We start from the raw sequence: 17,257 nt of genomic DNA on the forward strand, positions 1-17,257 counted from the left end.
AAATAAAGTTAAAGAGTGAGACGTCCATCCCTGCTAGCCTTCTTCCTTTCCACCCATTTCAAAGCCTCTACATCCTTCCTGAAGTGTGGTACCAACAGCGTGGCAAATCCACCTACCCTGCACATCTTTGGGTTGTTGGGACGAAACCCACGCAAACATGGGAGAATGTGCAAACTCCACACGGACAGTGACCTAGAGCCGAGATCCGACAGTTCTACCCACTGCACCACCGTGCTGTCGTTTTCTTTAATTTTATGCCATGGTAGTCATAAGGCTTTGTAATTGTTTGAGATAAAACAGACTCAGCAAAAAATTGGTGTGGTACTGATTGCTTTATGGGGCTGGAATTGAGACATTATGGGCATCATTCTCCGCCGGCGGGAGTCTCCGTTCTGCCGGCGCTCGGGGGTTTCCCGACGGCGTGGGGGTGCCCCACAATGGGAAACCCCATTGACCGGCCGGTGTTACGGAGACTCCCGCCGGCCGGTCGGCGCAGAAATGTGGCGGGGCGGGTAGGAGAATTTCGCCCCATTTCTCTCAAAGATTCAGGTTGGAGATGAGGGTTTTATAACTGCTGCAGGTTGAAATTACCTTTTTTGTTGTCATTACTGGTAGCCCTGGCAGCTACTGTTCTTCTGAACCCACCTCACGCCAAAATTCTCAAGGGCCAACATTGTTGCTGTATAATCAACAGCATAGATAGTTGAGATCCACTGTTAATTGAGTCCAGGACAAAGCCTGTGGAACTCCTGCAGTTTCATTCTGCTTATAATCACTTAATGTATTTCTGTAAGGAATATAACATACTTGATACCAGCCAGTTGCATGTGGCTACGGTGCGGGCTTGTGTATGTGTGTTGCCGGGTGGGGGGGGGGGGGGGGTGCAAAGCGAGTCATCTAATATTCTACCCAAGGATTTTATTTATCTTTGAGTAAAATCCCTTGTTCTAAAGTATGATCTCTTGATATGTTAGTGCTCTACTCTTACTCCTCAAAAGAATGAAAAAATAACTTTTGATAAATCTCCTGACTCTTTACATGCCTCAATGATTGCCAAGGTTAATTACATGCCAAGGTTGGATTCAGCATGTGATTCAATTTGGTATTATCAGAGGAACCCATCAATCAGGAGTGTATCAGAAATTAACCCTTTCTGTATGCATTAATTGAGGGAGTTGTTAGCATTCTAGTGTCTGAAATGTTTTTGGTTATGTTCACGAAACCTAAATGTGTACAACTGCATGAAATTTCCCTGGAAGAATTAGATTAAATATCTCTTATAATTTTTTAATTAAAATCATATGAAATTTTATTTTCCATTTTTTATGCCTTATTTTTTATTACTGTATGTTTTGTTATCAGGGATTAGCATGCACAGTTCTGGCATCCCATCAACCCCTGCTACCTTGACAGCCAATGGTAGGCAGCAGAACGAAATGAGTTTACAATGTACAAGTGCCTTCACTGTTTAAAGCCTTGGTGTGACTGTGCAACATCGGCTTCTCAAACTTCTGTTTTTTCTACTTCTATTGCTCTCTGTTTCTCTCACTTTTCCTGCCATCTAACAGAAACTTCTAGCAGGTAATGTTTGGGTCTTGATTTTCTTTCACTAATTTCTGATTAGCTGTTGAAGTTTTCTTTCATAATTTATTTTTGTATCTCAGCCTGTATCCCAGTACATGGAAAACTGCACAGAGTATTTTCAAAGTCACTTATTTTAACTTGAGGATCTTGTTCTATGTAAATAGTTCTATCTACCTCCTTCTTGCAACTAGAAAAACATTTAGAAACCATCTGAGATGACTTATATTGCTCGACGAGCCCATAGAATTAAGAACTGTCACGGCTTTCTATAAAGTTCTCGCCCCACAAGCATATGAAGGAATTACATACAGTTTCTAATTTACTATGTGACATGGGAAAAGTAAGCAATTGCCTGCTGAGCACTAGATGTTTTAATATAATTGCTTTGTCAAATAAGTTAGGAAAGGGCAGGGGAAATCCATGTCTTAAAATTATTGGATGTAATTTTAAATGTTATGTTTAATTTGCAGATTGATACAGCACATAGAAATAATTATGTTGCAAATTGACTGAACTATGTTCCCAGCATGATCAAATTTTGTTAATAATTTCCAATTTTTTCAATGAATACATTTAATATAGTTTGTGCATAGTACTAAACTAAAATGCAAAATTAAATAAAAATGTGATAATATAGTTCACCACTTTGCAGACAAATATGTGAGAGAATGGTTTTGTGGCTGGGATTGTATTTTACTCCTATTTGAATCAACACTGACTAATTTTTACAAAAATCAAAATTTCTTCAATTGATGCAAAATTTTTAGCTTAAATGACTTTTTGGCCATTGTCATTGTTACTTTTATATGTTGTCCTTATCATAAAATGAAGTATGTCTCCAGATTATTCAATTTGCAAAACACTTTTAATATAAAGATTTAATATATATTACCTTTAAAGGTAATCATAATTTCTTCCATCACTGACTTTCAGAAGATATTTTCCCACCCCTCAAAAGGTATTCTTCTCACTTCTCTCTTCTTGCTTCTTCCCAAGATCCCTGTGCATTTTGTTTTTTCAAATCGGGCAACCTGGCAGGCAATCTGGCCCAGGATCTGTGGCGTCATCAAAGGAAGCGGCCAGTTGCAAATATATGATATAATCCATACCCTCACTTAATAAATTGAGTGTTTTTAGATTTTGCTGAATCTTTCTTCCATGCAGCTGTTAAAATGGACTCCTGAGATTATATGACCCAAGCAGGTCTCGTAAAGTAAGCACCTCTGGCAATGTCTTACTTTAGAATAAATTTGCTGATGATTGGGTGTTGGAGAAATTATATGATTGATAAAACAGAAGATTTTTAACCTGTTAATCAGTAAATATTGGGTTTAACTTCAAACATGAATGCTCAAATTGCAGAAGAAAGCATACCCAGAAGTGTTAAATTATTAACTTTAAGTATGTTTTGATTTGATGTTTTAAGCACCAAAGCAAGAAACCAAATCCACCATTGAGCACTCATCCTTTGTAGTTTTTTCTCTGCCAGCGATGGTTTTGGGCAGTTTATAATCCTTTCTTTGCATATAGTATGCAACAGTTCTAAGAGAATAATTGAAGCTACAACCTTTCTAATTAATCTGTCAAACTATTATTTCAATTCTGAATAAGAGTGTTCAAATCTCCTTTGCGCTGCTCACTCTTTTGATTGTCGGCCCTAAATCTATTCTTAAATGTGTTGAGACCACATCATATTAATCAGTATTGTTACAGCTGTAGTTCTGAAATAGTGCTTGTTTCTATTTAATGGATGACATTGTAAGATTGTAAAAAGAGAAGGAATAGATGGAAAATTATAGTATTAATCAAGAGAATGCTGGGACAGATTAAATGAGTTTTAAAAATGTAAACATAGTGAAAATGAGTTGTATAGGTTGCAATTATTTTTCAAAATTCACCTTTTTATTGATGTAACTGTTGAATGGTACTAATTTGGAGTCTGAATTGTTTGTCTTTGACAGATACGCTTCATCAGAAATTTAGTGCTTTGCCTTCACCCGAGAGAGAGCTTAGATTTATAAAATTAAAGAAGGATGTGAAACACGGTTTAGGTATGTCGACTCTGGGTTTGGTTATTGTTCTACAGATGACTCAGTGCGATGTAGCGGTTGATATGACAGTAACATCTGCACTATTTTATAGCAAAACCAAACGATAAATATGTAATTGTTTCCTGGACAATTGGGCCAAAATCCTTTCGCTAGCAAGTGAATTCCATATTGAAAGCATTTGAAAAGTTTTTCTTTGCATGATAATGGCAGCAAAGGTATAAAGAAGTTCAGACATAGTAACTAGTAGAAGCAGGAGGAGGCCATTCGGCCCTTGGAGCCTGTTCCGTCATTCATGTTGATCATGTTTGATCATCAAGTTCAATACCCTGATGCCGCCCCTTCCCCTCCCACCACCCCATATCCCTTGATCCCTTTAGTCCCAAGAGTATAATTTTTCATGATGTGAAATAATTAACTAAAATTGAAATGCTCAACATCACAATGTGGTGGTTCTTTTGTGTCTTCCAGACCAAAAAGCGAATAATTGTAAGCATGCCATTGATGTGACTGATTATTAAATTGGGCAGCACGATCGCACAAGTGGATAGCACTGTGGCTTCACAGCGCTAGGGTCCCAGGTTCGATTCCCCGCTGGGTCACTGTCTGTGTGGAGTCTGCACGTTCTCCCCGTGTTTGCATGGGTTTCCTCCGGGTGCTCCGGTTTCCTCCCACAGTCCAAAAGATGTGCAGGTTAAGTGGATTGGCCTGCTAAATTGCCCTTAGTGTCCAAAATGTTTCGGCGGGGTTATTCGGTTACAGGGATAGGGTAGAAGTGAGGGCTTAAGTGGGTTGGTGCAGACTCGATGAGCCGAATGGCCTCCTTCTGCACTGTATGTTCTATGTTCTAAATTAAATTACTATTTCAAAGCAGGTTTTCAGATTGTTGGTGGAGAAAAGACTGGCAAACTGGACTTGGGAATTTTTGTCACTACAATCATGCCAGGAGGGCCAGCAGAGCTTGACCGATCTTTGAATCCAGGTACTGCATATGCCGCTCTTGTAAATGATCAATAATAATCCTCAGTCCTTCCATTATAATCTGGCAGCCATGTACAGGAAGATTTGCTGACACTCTGCAAGCCTCAAAAGGGGTGAAAACTCCTTAGCCAGTGGGAACAAGAGTGGATAAGATTGACACTTGCAATTTTGCGAGCGTCATCGTGGCATTGTGGCACGGTGGTTAGCACTGCTGCATCACAGTGCCAGGGACCTGTGTTTGATTCCGACTTTGGGTGACTGTCGTGTGGAGTTTGCATGTTCTCCACATGTTTGCGTGGATTTCCTGCGGGAGCTCCGGGAATCGAATCTAGGACCCTGGCGCTGTGAAGCAGCAGTGCTACCCACTGTGCTACCGTGCTGCCCTAATACTCAAAAGCCTTGAAGAGATCCAAATTAGATTGTAGCTTAGATTGGAAAGAGGAGGCAACAGAGTTTTTCCCCAAAAATTATTTTCCATGGTTCCCATACAAAGAGGCTGATGGAACATGTTTACTACTTTTCCAGGGTTAGGGAGGTTACACCCCTACATGTCATTCACTTTATTTAGCCCAATTTATGGCCTCTTCAACAAGTGATGACCTACATGTGTTCCTGTAGTTTATCTTCTCGCAGTATTTGGAAACATGAATGTTTTTGCAGCTTGTAGTTATTTAATCCAGAATCTGTGCCAATGTTTGGAGATATTTTGCTTGAGAAATATTTTAATTCCCTTCCCCTACCAGGTATGCTGCCACAGAACCATAGAATTCGTACAGTGCAGAAGGAGGCTATTTGGCCCATCGGGTCTGCAACAACCCTCTGAAAGAGCACCTTCCCTAGGCCCACTCCCCTGCCCTATCCCCATAACCCCACCTAACCTGCATGTCTTTGGACTGTGGGTGGAAACTGGAGCACTGGGAGGAAATCCACGCAAACACTGGGAGAAAGTGCAAACTCCACACAGCCAGTCACCCAAGGTCAGAATTGAACCCAGATCCCTGGCACTGTGAGGCATCAGTGCTAACCAATGTGCCACCATGTCACCCATTTCCTGAACAGTTTTAAATTGTAGACAAAAACAAATTATGCTGTAATTTGAAACAAAAACAGAAAAGTTTAGACAGTTTCAGCAGGTCTGACAGCATCTGTGGAGAGAGAGAAAGGAGCTGACGCTTTGAGTCTGGATGACTCTTTTTCAAAGCTGGAGAGAACTGGAAATAGGATGATATTTATACGGTTATGGTGGGGGGGTATGGAGAAGTTGGGCAGGATAGAGGGCCAGCAATATATGGAGATTGACAAAGATGTCTTGGACAAAAAACGAAGAGAATGGTGGTTATTAAGACTATGAAGGGTGCTGATAGTGGCACATTATGCGTGTTTTGATAAATGCCTTGTCAAGCACCAGGAGGGAAATAGAAAACAATGAAGGTGGACAGGGCGAAACAGAGGAATGGAAATCCAGTTGGAGAGAAGAGCTCTTGTAGACCTTTCCCTTATTAGCTATTTTAATACCAGAAACGTTTAATCTGTAGTCCATTAAATTAAGGTAGCTCCATTTTTTAAAAGGAAGTTTTTATTCAATATTTTACTTGAAATGCTCCTATATATATTTCCGTATGGAATATTTGGATAGATCTGGTAAAGAAAATGTTAACCTATAGGAAGTTAGTGCTTTATTGAGTACACTAATAGACTGGGGCCAGTTTAGCTCAGTTGTCTGGACAGCTCGGTCATGATGGAAAGCAAGGCCAACAGCGCGGTTCAATTCCCATGCTGCCTGAGGGTATTCTCAACCTTGCCCTTGCCTGAGATGTGGTAATCCTCAGGTTAAATCACCACCAGTCTCTCCCCCTCAAAGGGGAAAGCAGCTGATGGTCATCTGGGACTATGATAACGTTACTCATTTACACTTCTAGAACATATCCACCATTTGCACTGTTGCATTTCAATGAAGTAGAAAGTTGTCAAATTCCATGTTGTTTTGGGTTGCTGCGAAGTGTAAAATTATTTCATCCATTCTTTTCAAAATGCACCAAAAAGTGTTTGCGAAATTACCATATGCCGAATAACTATTATGTTTTCACTATCTGCAGGTGATCGCATCATATCTGTAAATGGAATCAGTTTAGAAGGCGTTACCCATGACAGAGCAGTTGACATTTTACAAACTGGCCCGGAAGATGTGATGCTGATGGTGTCTCAACCTAAAGAGAAACTTTATGGAGGAACTGAACTTACTTCAGGTACTAATTCTGCATTTCAAGATTCAAAATTTCTAGCCTGAATATAAACACCGGGATACGGTGTTACATGTGTTTATTGTACCATAGTATAATCTAGCACTATAGCCTTTAAATTTTTACTCTTGAATGGAAGGGGAGTCTTGTTCCCTCAACTTCAACATTTTGAGCAGGAATATTGATAACAATCGCCAAGAAGAGCCACGCAGGATTCTATAGGTCACAGGTTTTTCTTATTATGGTGCACGTCTTATATTTTGCCTGTTGGAAGAACAGATTTGGCAGCTACCCGGTTAATTCTGTACCGCCCATATTTTGAATCAATCCCTCAGGATAGAATTTATGCTGACATTAAGGCACAGGTTTTGGACTGCCGCCAATGTCAGGGTTTTAAAGCAGTGGGAGGTAAGACAAGTTACCAGATGTTGGACTTCATGTGATCCTAGCCTCGCCCATACTACTGAATCAGTACTCGAAGATCAAATGTAGCCGCGTGGCTCAGTTTTTAAAGAGTGACTATGAATAGACTCCATTCCCTGTCAGTTTTTTTAAAAACGTGCTCGTTGTCAACCAATGCCATTATCCTCGCTGTAAAGAAGAATGCCACCACCTTTAAATCAGAAACACTACTGAACAGCTTTCACCCATAATTTTCACTAGCTGCCATCCTAGCACTTAAATTAGGATGTTGTCCACTGTGGCTCGCCAAGATTGACCTCACCATTTTACATGACACCAGGCAAGTACATTTAATTTCCACTGCACATCTTTGGAACACCCCCACCCCCGTAGTTTCAGGGGTCTGATTTGATGAGACTCCATGTGGAAAGCAAGGTAATAGCTAGTGACAGATTAAATTGCACTCGTGTTTTATTCATTATGCAGCAAAAAAATAGTTTTTGCATTCAGTAATTCCCTTGTACTTTTTTTAATGAGATTTGTAACTGTAAGGAGCTGTAATTTTACAAAATAATTTGCTACGTAAATGTTCAATGACACCCAGCTTCTATATTGCATGTGTGGTTGGGATTCTGAGTGTACCTACAGATTCCATCCACCTACTGCATTCTAGAAGTTGTGGTGGGCTCAGTATTGGCACTCCAGTTAACCTGAACACAAGAGAGAGTACTGCTTAACAGGAAATTTAAATTCTTAGTTACAAAATAAAACAAAGATGCTTTTTTCCTCTCTGTATTAAGTACTTAAAAAAATCACCTTGATTGTATTCATCTCTGCTAACAGTACAGAGCCCAGTTGATGGTGGATGCTGGTGGGCAATCTTGACATCCAATCACTTGCTCGTACAACCCATTTTTAAATGTTCATGTTGCTCATTGGAATTAATGTGATTCATTCAAAGGCTTAGATGAGCTTCTTCTTAATTATTATGGGAGGGGTCATCAGTCGTGTAATTAAAGGATACTTATCCACAAATAAACTGCTCTATGATACTCCGTTAACTAACCTTCAGAACCACTTAGATCCAGTAAGAAGTCTTACAACACCAGGTTAAAGTCCAACAGGTTTGTTTCGATGTCACTTAGATCCAGACAAGAATGTAAGAACTGAATGTCGATAGCGGTGATTGAAGCTCAGTTCAAGTCAGTTACTGAGGATGGCACTAAGGTGCCGTAAAAAGAAACTAAGGCCATTGGTGAAGACTGCCATTTTTGCTGTCAGTGGAAGTTTGCTTCCACCAGGTTTGAGTGGCACTCTTAAACCAGGGCTAATGGAATAATCCTGCTTCAGCTTTGCAGTGGAGAAAGAGATCAATAGTTGATATAAGAGTATGGCAGTCTAGAGGGGTTACTTTAGGTTCAAAGTGCTTTCCTTGTTATAGACAAATAATCTTGCTGAAAATTTCTTGGACTTTGTTTATAAATCCCAATTTAATTGCTGTCATGGAGCGCCTTAAGTAGGCACACCCTTCCTTCTTGCTGTTCTGGTGATGTCAGTTTTGGGACCAACCCAAGAAACATGATTTTAAACCACCTGGGAACCATTGTGGAGCTCCCAAAACTCAGGAAACCACACTTCAGATTGGAGTATACATCTGAAATCATTAAAGTGGCTAAGTCTAGTGTTTGATTAAAAATATAGAAATGAATTCTTAAATGTCAAGTATTCTATTAAATTTTAGTGACAAAAAACATTTTGCTGCTTCTATACAGTTAGCTTTATCTGTTAAACAGCTTTGTAGCAATCTTGAGCAGATGTGAAAGGCATATAATTTATTATATTAAAAATGACTTCTAAAACCATATGTGGTGCTGGAAATGTATGACCACACCGCCACAGAACACAAGAACTGATGATACAATTTAATATTTTTACAGAGGGAAAAAGATGGGGCTTAAGTTTTTTAGCATTTGAGTAGGACAGCAAAATGGCTAAATATATATTATGATGTAATTGCAGAATATTCAACTGCTTTCAACTAGCTGAAATCTGCATTAACCAATGGAAACATTTTTCAAACAGGGTTGGTGAACTTACCCTTTCAGACATAATGGGGAACGATGTTTTAAATTTGTAACTGCAATGGTATTTTAATTGGAGGATTGAAATTCCTAACCAAATATCATCATCATAATGAATACAGTGATGCTTCAAACAATGTGTCTTCTTTTTTATCGTCAAGTGGTTCCTCTGAATAAAAAAGGAACAAGGAGTCAATCAAGAAGCCCTTGTCGTAATTTAGGAAGGCGAGATTATGAAGAAATGTCATCTTCAGAAGAACATAATGGATCCCGTGGTCACCAGAGAACTCATCCAATAAGAGCTTCTGTTCCACATGAAGAAAAACGAAGGGGCAGTATGAGCTCCCAGGATTCTAGAACTGAAAGTGCCGGGCTTTCACAAAGCCAATTGAATGGTTTCTACAGAAATCGGACTGCCTCTAGAACACCACAATGTACTAATTACAAAGAGGTCGCTGCACTTATGGCACTGAGGCAGGATATGATCCAAAATGTTCTCGACAGCACAGGACACTTAAGCAGCATTAATACCGAAATGCCTAAAGAAACGGATTGCTCTGACCGAGGTGACTCTGACATGGACGAAGCAACGTATTCCAGCAGTCAAGAGCAGCAAAGCCCTAAAAAGGTGAATGTGTTTTTTTTTCCAACTTTGGCCAGTTTGCTCCCCCTTCCGCAGCCCCCATCTGCGCACTACCACTTTTGTGTCTGCAGGTGAGCCACATATTGCAATAGTTTCAATAATGCAGTGATAGTGCCAGAATTATTTAAATTGTTTCTTCTCTGTTTGACTATTCAGCTTGATGTCCTTTCTGGTTATAATGTGCATCAGAATTGTATGCACAGTACCAAATCCATCAGACATCCCGAACCAGAAGCTCTTCTTTTGCTACTGGTCTTATTTCTGCATGTGTCAGTTGTGGCTCAGTCAGCCTCTGAGTCAGAAGGTTTAAAATGATGATTTAACTCAGAAAGGCTGCCACTCCAGTACAGTGCTGAGGGTGTGATGCATTGTAGGTGCAATATGTTGGAATTCTCCACTAAACCAATGTCCCTGTCAGGTTAGTATACAAGAGATCCAATTGCACTATTTCGAAGAGGGGCAAAGGTTGTTAGCTCCAATGGACTGATCAGCATTTATCCCATAGTCGACATCACAGGAACAGATTACCTAATCATTCCCCATTTCATTTATGAGACTGCTCTGTGAGAACTGGCTACCACATTTCTTACATTACAATAGTGACTAAACTTCAAAAGTACTTTATTGGCTGTAAAACATTTTGGGATGTTCTGAGGTTGTGGAAGGTGGTGTAAAAATGTCTGCAAATCTATAAATTCTGCTTTTTTAAAACAAATCATCTTTGGCATAGTTTTGGAGTTAGAAGCAAAATACTTCTGCCAGAGGTTCCAGAATAAAGCTGCACTTCAACCAACCTCAAACTGTGTTCAGAATCTGGCTCTGAATTCATGCTTTACCATTGTGTATTTTAAAAGTTTTTTTTGCCTTAACCATTTTATTCCCCTTCCTCTTCTGAAGGCTCATGTCCAATCAAACGGGTGCCTATAATTAATTTGTATGGCAACAGCAAGTGCAGTCCAAGGGTATTCTGTTCTTTCTTTATATGCACTTCTAGCAAGGTTCACAGAATAGCAACTAGAAGCAGAAAACTTAGACATTCGGCACGATCTACCTGACGCATTGTGCCCTAACAGCGGTGCGGCTGGGAGATCCCTCATCTGGGATCTACCTGGCTCGCAATACTTTGGGAGATCTAAAGCGATCTCACGAGACGTTGCAATCTGATCCCATTCATTTGGGCGGGTCAGTAGTTGGCAAAGGTGCATGCGCTCAACTGATGTACCGAGGCCCTGAGATCTACCCCTTTGCCTCGGAGATTTCAGGCAAGCGTCATTCAGTGCTGGTCTCCACAAAGTGGGGCCAGACGGATCGGCATTTGTGAGAGTCTCCCAGTGGATCGTAGGCTGCCAACCTGGCACTGCCAAGGTGCCCAGGCAACACTGCCAGCTGATAGTGGCACTGCTAGCCTACCATGTTGGTATTTTCCCAATGCCGGGGGTGCCCTGACCGTGTGAGATGGGATGAGAGGGGGACCCCCTTATTTGGGTGTTCGGGGGTTGAGAACTCCTCAGTGGAGGAACTGGGATTGAGTGCAACCTCGGCGGGGCATTCTCCGCTGATGTCCCAGATTTCAACAGTCCCGATAGATAGCATGGTGTTTCTTGCCGCTGCGAGGTCCGGGACTCTGATCCAATTTTTTTAGATCGCGACCAATGTTTCAATTCCACAGCAGAGTTAGCGGCACACTCAAACATTGGAAGCCAAAAAATGTGGGACTTTATATATAAGTTCCTGGTAGAGGACTCCCAATGTCCTAGCCAATATTCCTCCCTGAAACCACTGTGGTTAAAAATGGATTGATTAGTGCAGAACCTTGCTGTTCTCAAATTGTTTGCAATTTGACTCTTATTTGAGAGATGCTCTGAGGCATCCTGAAAGCATAATGATGAAGTTCTTCTACTTTCTCTCTCCATAACATGAAGGTGCTGAATCTAGTCATGATTGGGAGAAGCCTCGTGGTGGTCTGGGTGTGTGGTACAGTCTTGGGGGGAGGGAGATGGTCAGTGTTGGTCAGCACAATATTTACCCAGAAGCTAGATAGAAGTGGTTTTAATTCTTCGATCTTTTACTGGGGTGTAACACCATTGGAACCACCCACAGTTTACGATTTAAATTGCCCATCCGAATTGTTTACAAACTTATTCCTGCACCTTCTATAATTTCATGCCTTTAATTTTGTGTTATATTTTATCGGTTGGGTGTTAACTTACTTTACCACAGTATTTGTAAGAGCATGGTTCAAAACGCTGGAAAAGTAACATTTTTGAGGTGAAACAGCATGGGCAGAATTCTCTGATACTTCCCCATGCCCGTGAGAAAACGGGTGCGAATCACTTTGGACATTCCTGGAGAAAGTCCACAGTGATTCCCCGTTTTGAAGGGGGCTGGCAGGGCCCCGGAGTAGTCCACGCAGCTCCGGCTGTCGATACGGGGCCCTGCACTTCCGGCCACGGATCCGCGCATGCGCGCGGTGGTGTCCACGAGCAACATGGCGGACCCACACAGCAAGCCGGCCCCAACAATGTAGGGCCTCTCCCCAGATCGCGGGCTGGCCCCCCTGGTCTGACACTCCCACATTCTCAGCCCCCGCGCCGAGCGTGATTTCGGCACGGAGGCTCGGAGAATCTCGCTCCATGTCTCTGTACCACTCATAAACAGGGAATATGTCTAATTTTATTTCTAATGTTACTGTTCAAATTAATATTAATGTTATTTGCTTATAGGATTCTGCAGCAGATAAGTCTAAAAGAAGAGCGTGTTCTGATTCTAAACAAAGCACTTTGTTAAAGCCAGGAGACATTTTTGAAGTGGAATTGTCAAAAACGGAGAACAGCTTGGGCATTAGTGTCACGGTACTGTTTTGCAAGGTTTTCAACTTTCTCTTTCTCTACTTAATGAAATATTATTGTATGTAAAATTTATATTTTATCTTGCAGCCTGTTCCTCATCAACAGACCTCTCAAGGCCTGTTGCTGAGGAACTGGCTGCAAGACTCTGGATTACCTTACACTTGTTGGGAAATAACAGGCAGTAGTAAAGCTATTGGTTTGTGGAATGGGGCTAGGAAGACTGTAAGTGAAAGGGTGAATTTATTTTTCTGGAGTGACTTGCCGTATCCGATTTCTCAAAGCTTCCAATTTTTCAGTCGCAAGAGCAAATCAGACCACCAGCTCCTTCAGGAGCTCTTCATGATCAATGTCCAGAAAGTGAAAGACGGATAGTCAGGGTCAGCCCCAGCTGTTTCGTTTCCGTGGTAACGTTTTGCATTTGTCTGTTCCAATTATTCATTAGTTACCAGGAAATAAACTTATCCTGGGAACTGCTGATAGAAGAATCAACTCTCCTCCCCCACCCCACCCCCAGTTTTCAGTGATGATAATACAGTTTTGTGGTTGGAAGGAAACTAGGAATAAAAATTCATCTGGGCATGAGTGTTAAACAGGCAGTGTTATATTGGGTTCTCATTTTCAATGGAATTGCAACTTGTGATATAAATGAAACTGATCATCAGGAGGGAGCATATCTAATAGATGGTTGACCTCCGACTGCCCTATTTTTACTGCTGCTCAAGGTGAGTATATATTCCTGTGACAATAATAATTTTTAATAATCTTTATTAGTGTCACAAGTAGGCTTACATTTACACTACAATGAAGTTATTATGAAAAGCCCCTAGTCCTAACATTCTGGTGCCTGTTCGGGCACACACACGGAGAATTCAGAATGTCCAATTCACCTAACAAGCACGTCTTTCAGGACTTGTGGGAGGAAACCGGAGCACCCGGAGGAAACCCACGCAGACACTGGGAGCACGTGCAGACTCCACACAGACAGTGACCCAAGTCGGGAATCAAGCCTGGAACCCTGGCGCTGTGAAGCAACAGTGCTAACCACTGTGCAACCGTGCCGCCTGTTAGATATTTCTATTCCACCACCATCAGCACCTCCTTTTGAATTTTCATTCCTTTTTTTGTATGTTTGAAAGAATTTGGCTAATTCACAACCTACCATCTCCATGCATGCAGACCATTCGAAGGGTTTGATGTTGTGAAAACAAATCATGAGTAATGTGAAACTAATTATTTTGCACTTACATTACATCAATATTTCTCATTATCTAAGGAAATTTCTAAATGTTTCAAAGTAGTATGCTTTGGTTATATTACGATACAGCAATACAGCTTTTTGCTCAAGACTTAAAATATATTGCACTGAATTTGCTAAAGCTGTTTTTACTGGGCACCGCCCTTTTTTGTTTCGTAAGTTTGAGTTTGGACCTGTACCACACCTGCAGCTGATGAGTAAAGTGGGAACTGCTCCCAGAATAACGTCTGCCTCCCTCTCATTTTTAATGTCCCCTTTGTTATTCAGTGATAATCCTTAATTTATGTCCATTTATAGGTGGAAATTATCTTTCATTATCTACCGTTTCAAAACATTTCCTAAATTTAGATCCTTTCTTAAAACTTCACTGTTTCAGTGAGAACACAGACAAACCATAATTTCTCATGCCTTTAACTAGAACATCTAATTATTTGAATAATTTTAGTGGCCTCTTTAGTGTTCAATTTCTATGACTCTTATGTGATTAAGCTGTAACAGTACTCAACTAAGCCCTGTGAAATAAGTTGCATAGGTACATCAATTGCTTGGTTTCAAATTTCAATGCCCCATGTAGAAAATCAGTAGGCTATAATTATTAACCTTCGCTTCCACTTTAAAATATTTTTGCCAACATCAATCTCTGTTCTTTCACTCTATTAAAAGATCTTCTTAGAGGGAATCTTCCTTAGCCTTTCGTTTTCCCAAGATGCACAACTTCACAATTCTCTGTGGCAATTTTGTGTGCTGTCTATCTGCCCATTGTGCTTAATCCAGCGTTTGTCCTCGCAATTTGACTTTTGGTAGCAATAAACTGTAAAAGCGACTTTTAGAAATAGGATTTTGCCATGTAAACATATTTTTGCAGGTTGATCATCTTTCTGTAGATATCTTCTATTATATGAATTTCTCTCTAGGGTGGTGTTAACACAAGTGTGAGACATGGTGGAATTTACGTGAAAGCTATAATACCAGGTGGAGCAGCTGAGGCCGATGGACGGATTAGGAAAGGTAAGAAATCTGTAATTGATGTCGAAAAGATCTTATAGTCGTCAGGATTCATTTTAAATAGCTTTTTCAGAAATTATCATTCATTGTGTAACTTTTAAAAGTGTTTCCTAATGCAAATTAATCGGCAATTTTTAGCAACAGCCTATGATTGTGCATCAACTATTACTCTTCTGAAAGGGCTTTGAGTTTGTATGTCAAAATATTTTCTTTGGCTGTAATGAACAAATAGGGTAGTGTTACATGGAGAAGTAGAAGTAATTATATACTTGGGTAGTATGCACTTACACATAAATAATAGGTTATTTCAGTGGCAATCATTTATGTACTGGTTGCTGTGGTTTTTGTCTAACAATTGTAGACATATACTTTAGATAAAAATAAATTCTTGGTCAATTTAACTATCAGCTTTAAAAGGCTGAAATAGTACAGTAATTCTTCAATTAGTGTTAATTTTCTGAAAAGCGCAACTTTAATTGAAACAATGTTAAATTAATTCGATTTTCCCTTTACAATCAATGTAAAATCTGTACTTCGATTCTGTAGGACCGTTATCATTAGGAAACAAAAAAATCCTGTAAGTTGAAATACTGTACATTCCTAAATATCTGTATTTGTGAATCAAACAACTTTTTAAATAAAATAGATTTTAAAATATCAAAGAAATATACTAACTCTTTCTACTTACCTCATGTTTGCCAACCCTTCCATTTCTCTTTTCCATCCCCAATTCTCTTGCTCCCCACTTCCCTCTCCTGCTCCATGACTGTCCCAAACCCTTGCCAAGCGGAGGGGAGCAAGAGAAGCTGAGTGGGTGGGTCAGGGAGAGAAGCAGCGAGAGGGAGGTTCAGCAATTAGGATGGGCGGCGAGCGGGAAAGGCGACAAGTGGGAAAGGCGGCGATTGAGATGGTCAAAGAGTGTGACAGGTGGGAAGGGGACAGTCGGGGAGTTGGAGAGACCTGTCCAAATGGCGCCGATCGGGTCACGTGATACAGCGATGACAAGATGCGAAATGATGCAGAAACAGAAATCCCAACGTTAAGTTTACACACTAGCCCTGTTATATCCTCTGTGTTAAAGCAGCACAAATTACTGAATGTATAAATGTATAGAATGGGTGTTTTAGCTGTGTCTACCTTTGCTCAATGGTTGCAGACTCATCTCCAAGTCAGAAGATTATGAGTTCATGCCTGCAACTTGAGCAAGTAATCTCAGCTGACACCTCACTGCAATTCCGAGGGAATATAGGGTGGTGCAGTGGGTTAGCATTATTGCCTCTCAGCGCCAGGAACCTGGGTTCGATTCCAGCCTTGGTGACTATCCATGCGGAATTTGCACTTTATGGGTTTCCTCCGGGTGCTCCGGTTTCCTTCCACAGTCCAATGATGTGCAGGTTAGGTGGATTGAATATGCTAAACTGCCCTTCAGTGTCCAAAGGTAAATTGGGGTTATGGTGATAGGGTGGGGGAGTGGGCCCAGGTAGGGTGCTCTCTGAGGGTTGGAATAGACTTGATGAGCCGAATGGCCTCCCTCCCTGTGATTAAATCTTCACAGATCCAGAGATGGGGTAACCCCAGGTTAAAGAGGTGTGAATTGTGTCAAGCCAGGACAGTTGGTAGGATTTTGCAGGCCAGATGGTGGGGGATGAATGTAATGCGACATGAATCACAGGTCCCGGTATAGGCCGCACTCATGGGTTGAGGCCGCACCACGACACCACACAACCCTGCTACGGCAATCTCTGCAAGACGTGCCAGATCATCGACATGGATACCACCATTATACGTGAGAACACCACCCATCAGGTATGCGGCACACACTCGTGCGACTCGGCCAACGTTGTCTACATCATACGCTGCATCCTACCAACTGTCCTGGCTTGATACAATTCACACCCCTTTTAACCTGGGGTTACCCCATCTCTGGATCTGTAAAGATTTAATCACCTGCTAATGCTCGCATTCCAAGCACTGTCTGGCATCTTTGAATCTGTCTATATATATGTTTCTGGAACATACCTCTTCATTCACCTGAGGAAGGAGCAGCGCTCCGAAAGCTAGTGACATCAGAACAAACCTGTTGGACTTTAACCTGGTGTTGTAAGACTTCTTACTATGATGATCTCAGGCAGCCTTCTGTTCAACAGCATCATCCTGGTCAGACTTTAT

At 41.0% G+C, this 17,257-nt stretch overlaps 1 protein-coding gene across 16 annotated transcripts in view; it reads left to right on the top strand.

Annotated features, from left to right (window-relative positions):
• The window catches only part of ptpn13 (protein tyrosine phosphatase non-receptor type 13), a 411,247-nt gene that overhangs the window by 224,131 nt on the left and 169,859 nt on the right, over positions 1-17,257 (top strand). For 7 of the 16 annotated variants that reach the window (XM_072496283.1, XM_072496268.1, XM_072496267.1 and 4 more), the window contains 7 exons: positions 1,363-1,419; positions 3,546-3,635; positions 4,504-4,614; positions 6,710-6,859; positions 9,498-9,964; positions 12,703-12,846; positions 14,998-15,091. In XM_072496283.1, coding sequence (XP_072352384.1) covers positions 1,363-1,419; positions 3,546-3,635; positions 4,504-4,614; positions 6,710-6,859; positions 9,498-9,964; positions 12,703-12,846; positions 14,998-15,091 — 1,113 coding nt within the window. The remainder of the gene's footprint in view (positions 1-1,362; positions 1,420-3,545; positions 3,636-4,503; positions 4,615-6,709; positions 6,860-9,497; positions 9,965-12,702; positions 12,847-14,997; positions 15,092-17,257) is intronic. The other 9 variants (XM_072496271.1, XM_072496272.1, XM_072496284.1 and 6 more) reach the window with 9 other exon arrangements.

Source organism: Scyliorhinus torazame, chromosome 3 (genome assembly GCF_047496885.1).
Source record: "Scyliorhinus torazame isolate Kashiwa2021f chromosome 3, sScyTor2.1, whole genome shotgun sequence".
Lineage (NCBI taxonomy): Eukaryota > Metazoa > Chordata > Chondrichthyes > Carcharhiniformes > Scyliorhinidae > Scyliorhinus > Scyliorhinus torazame.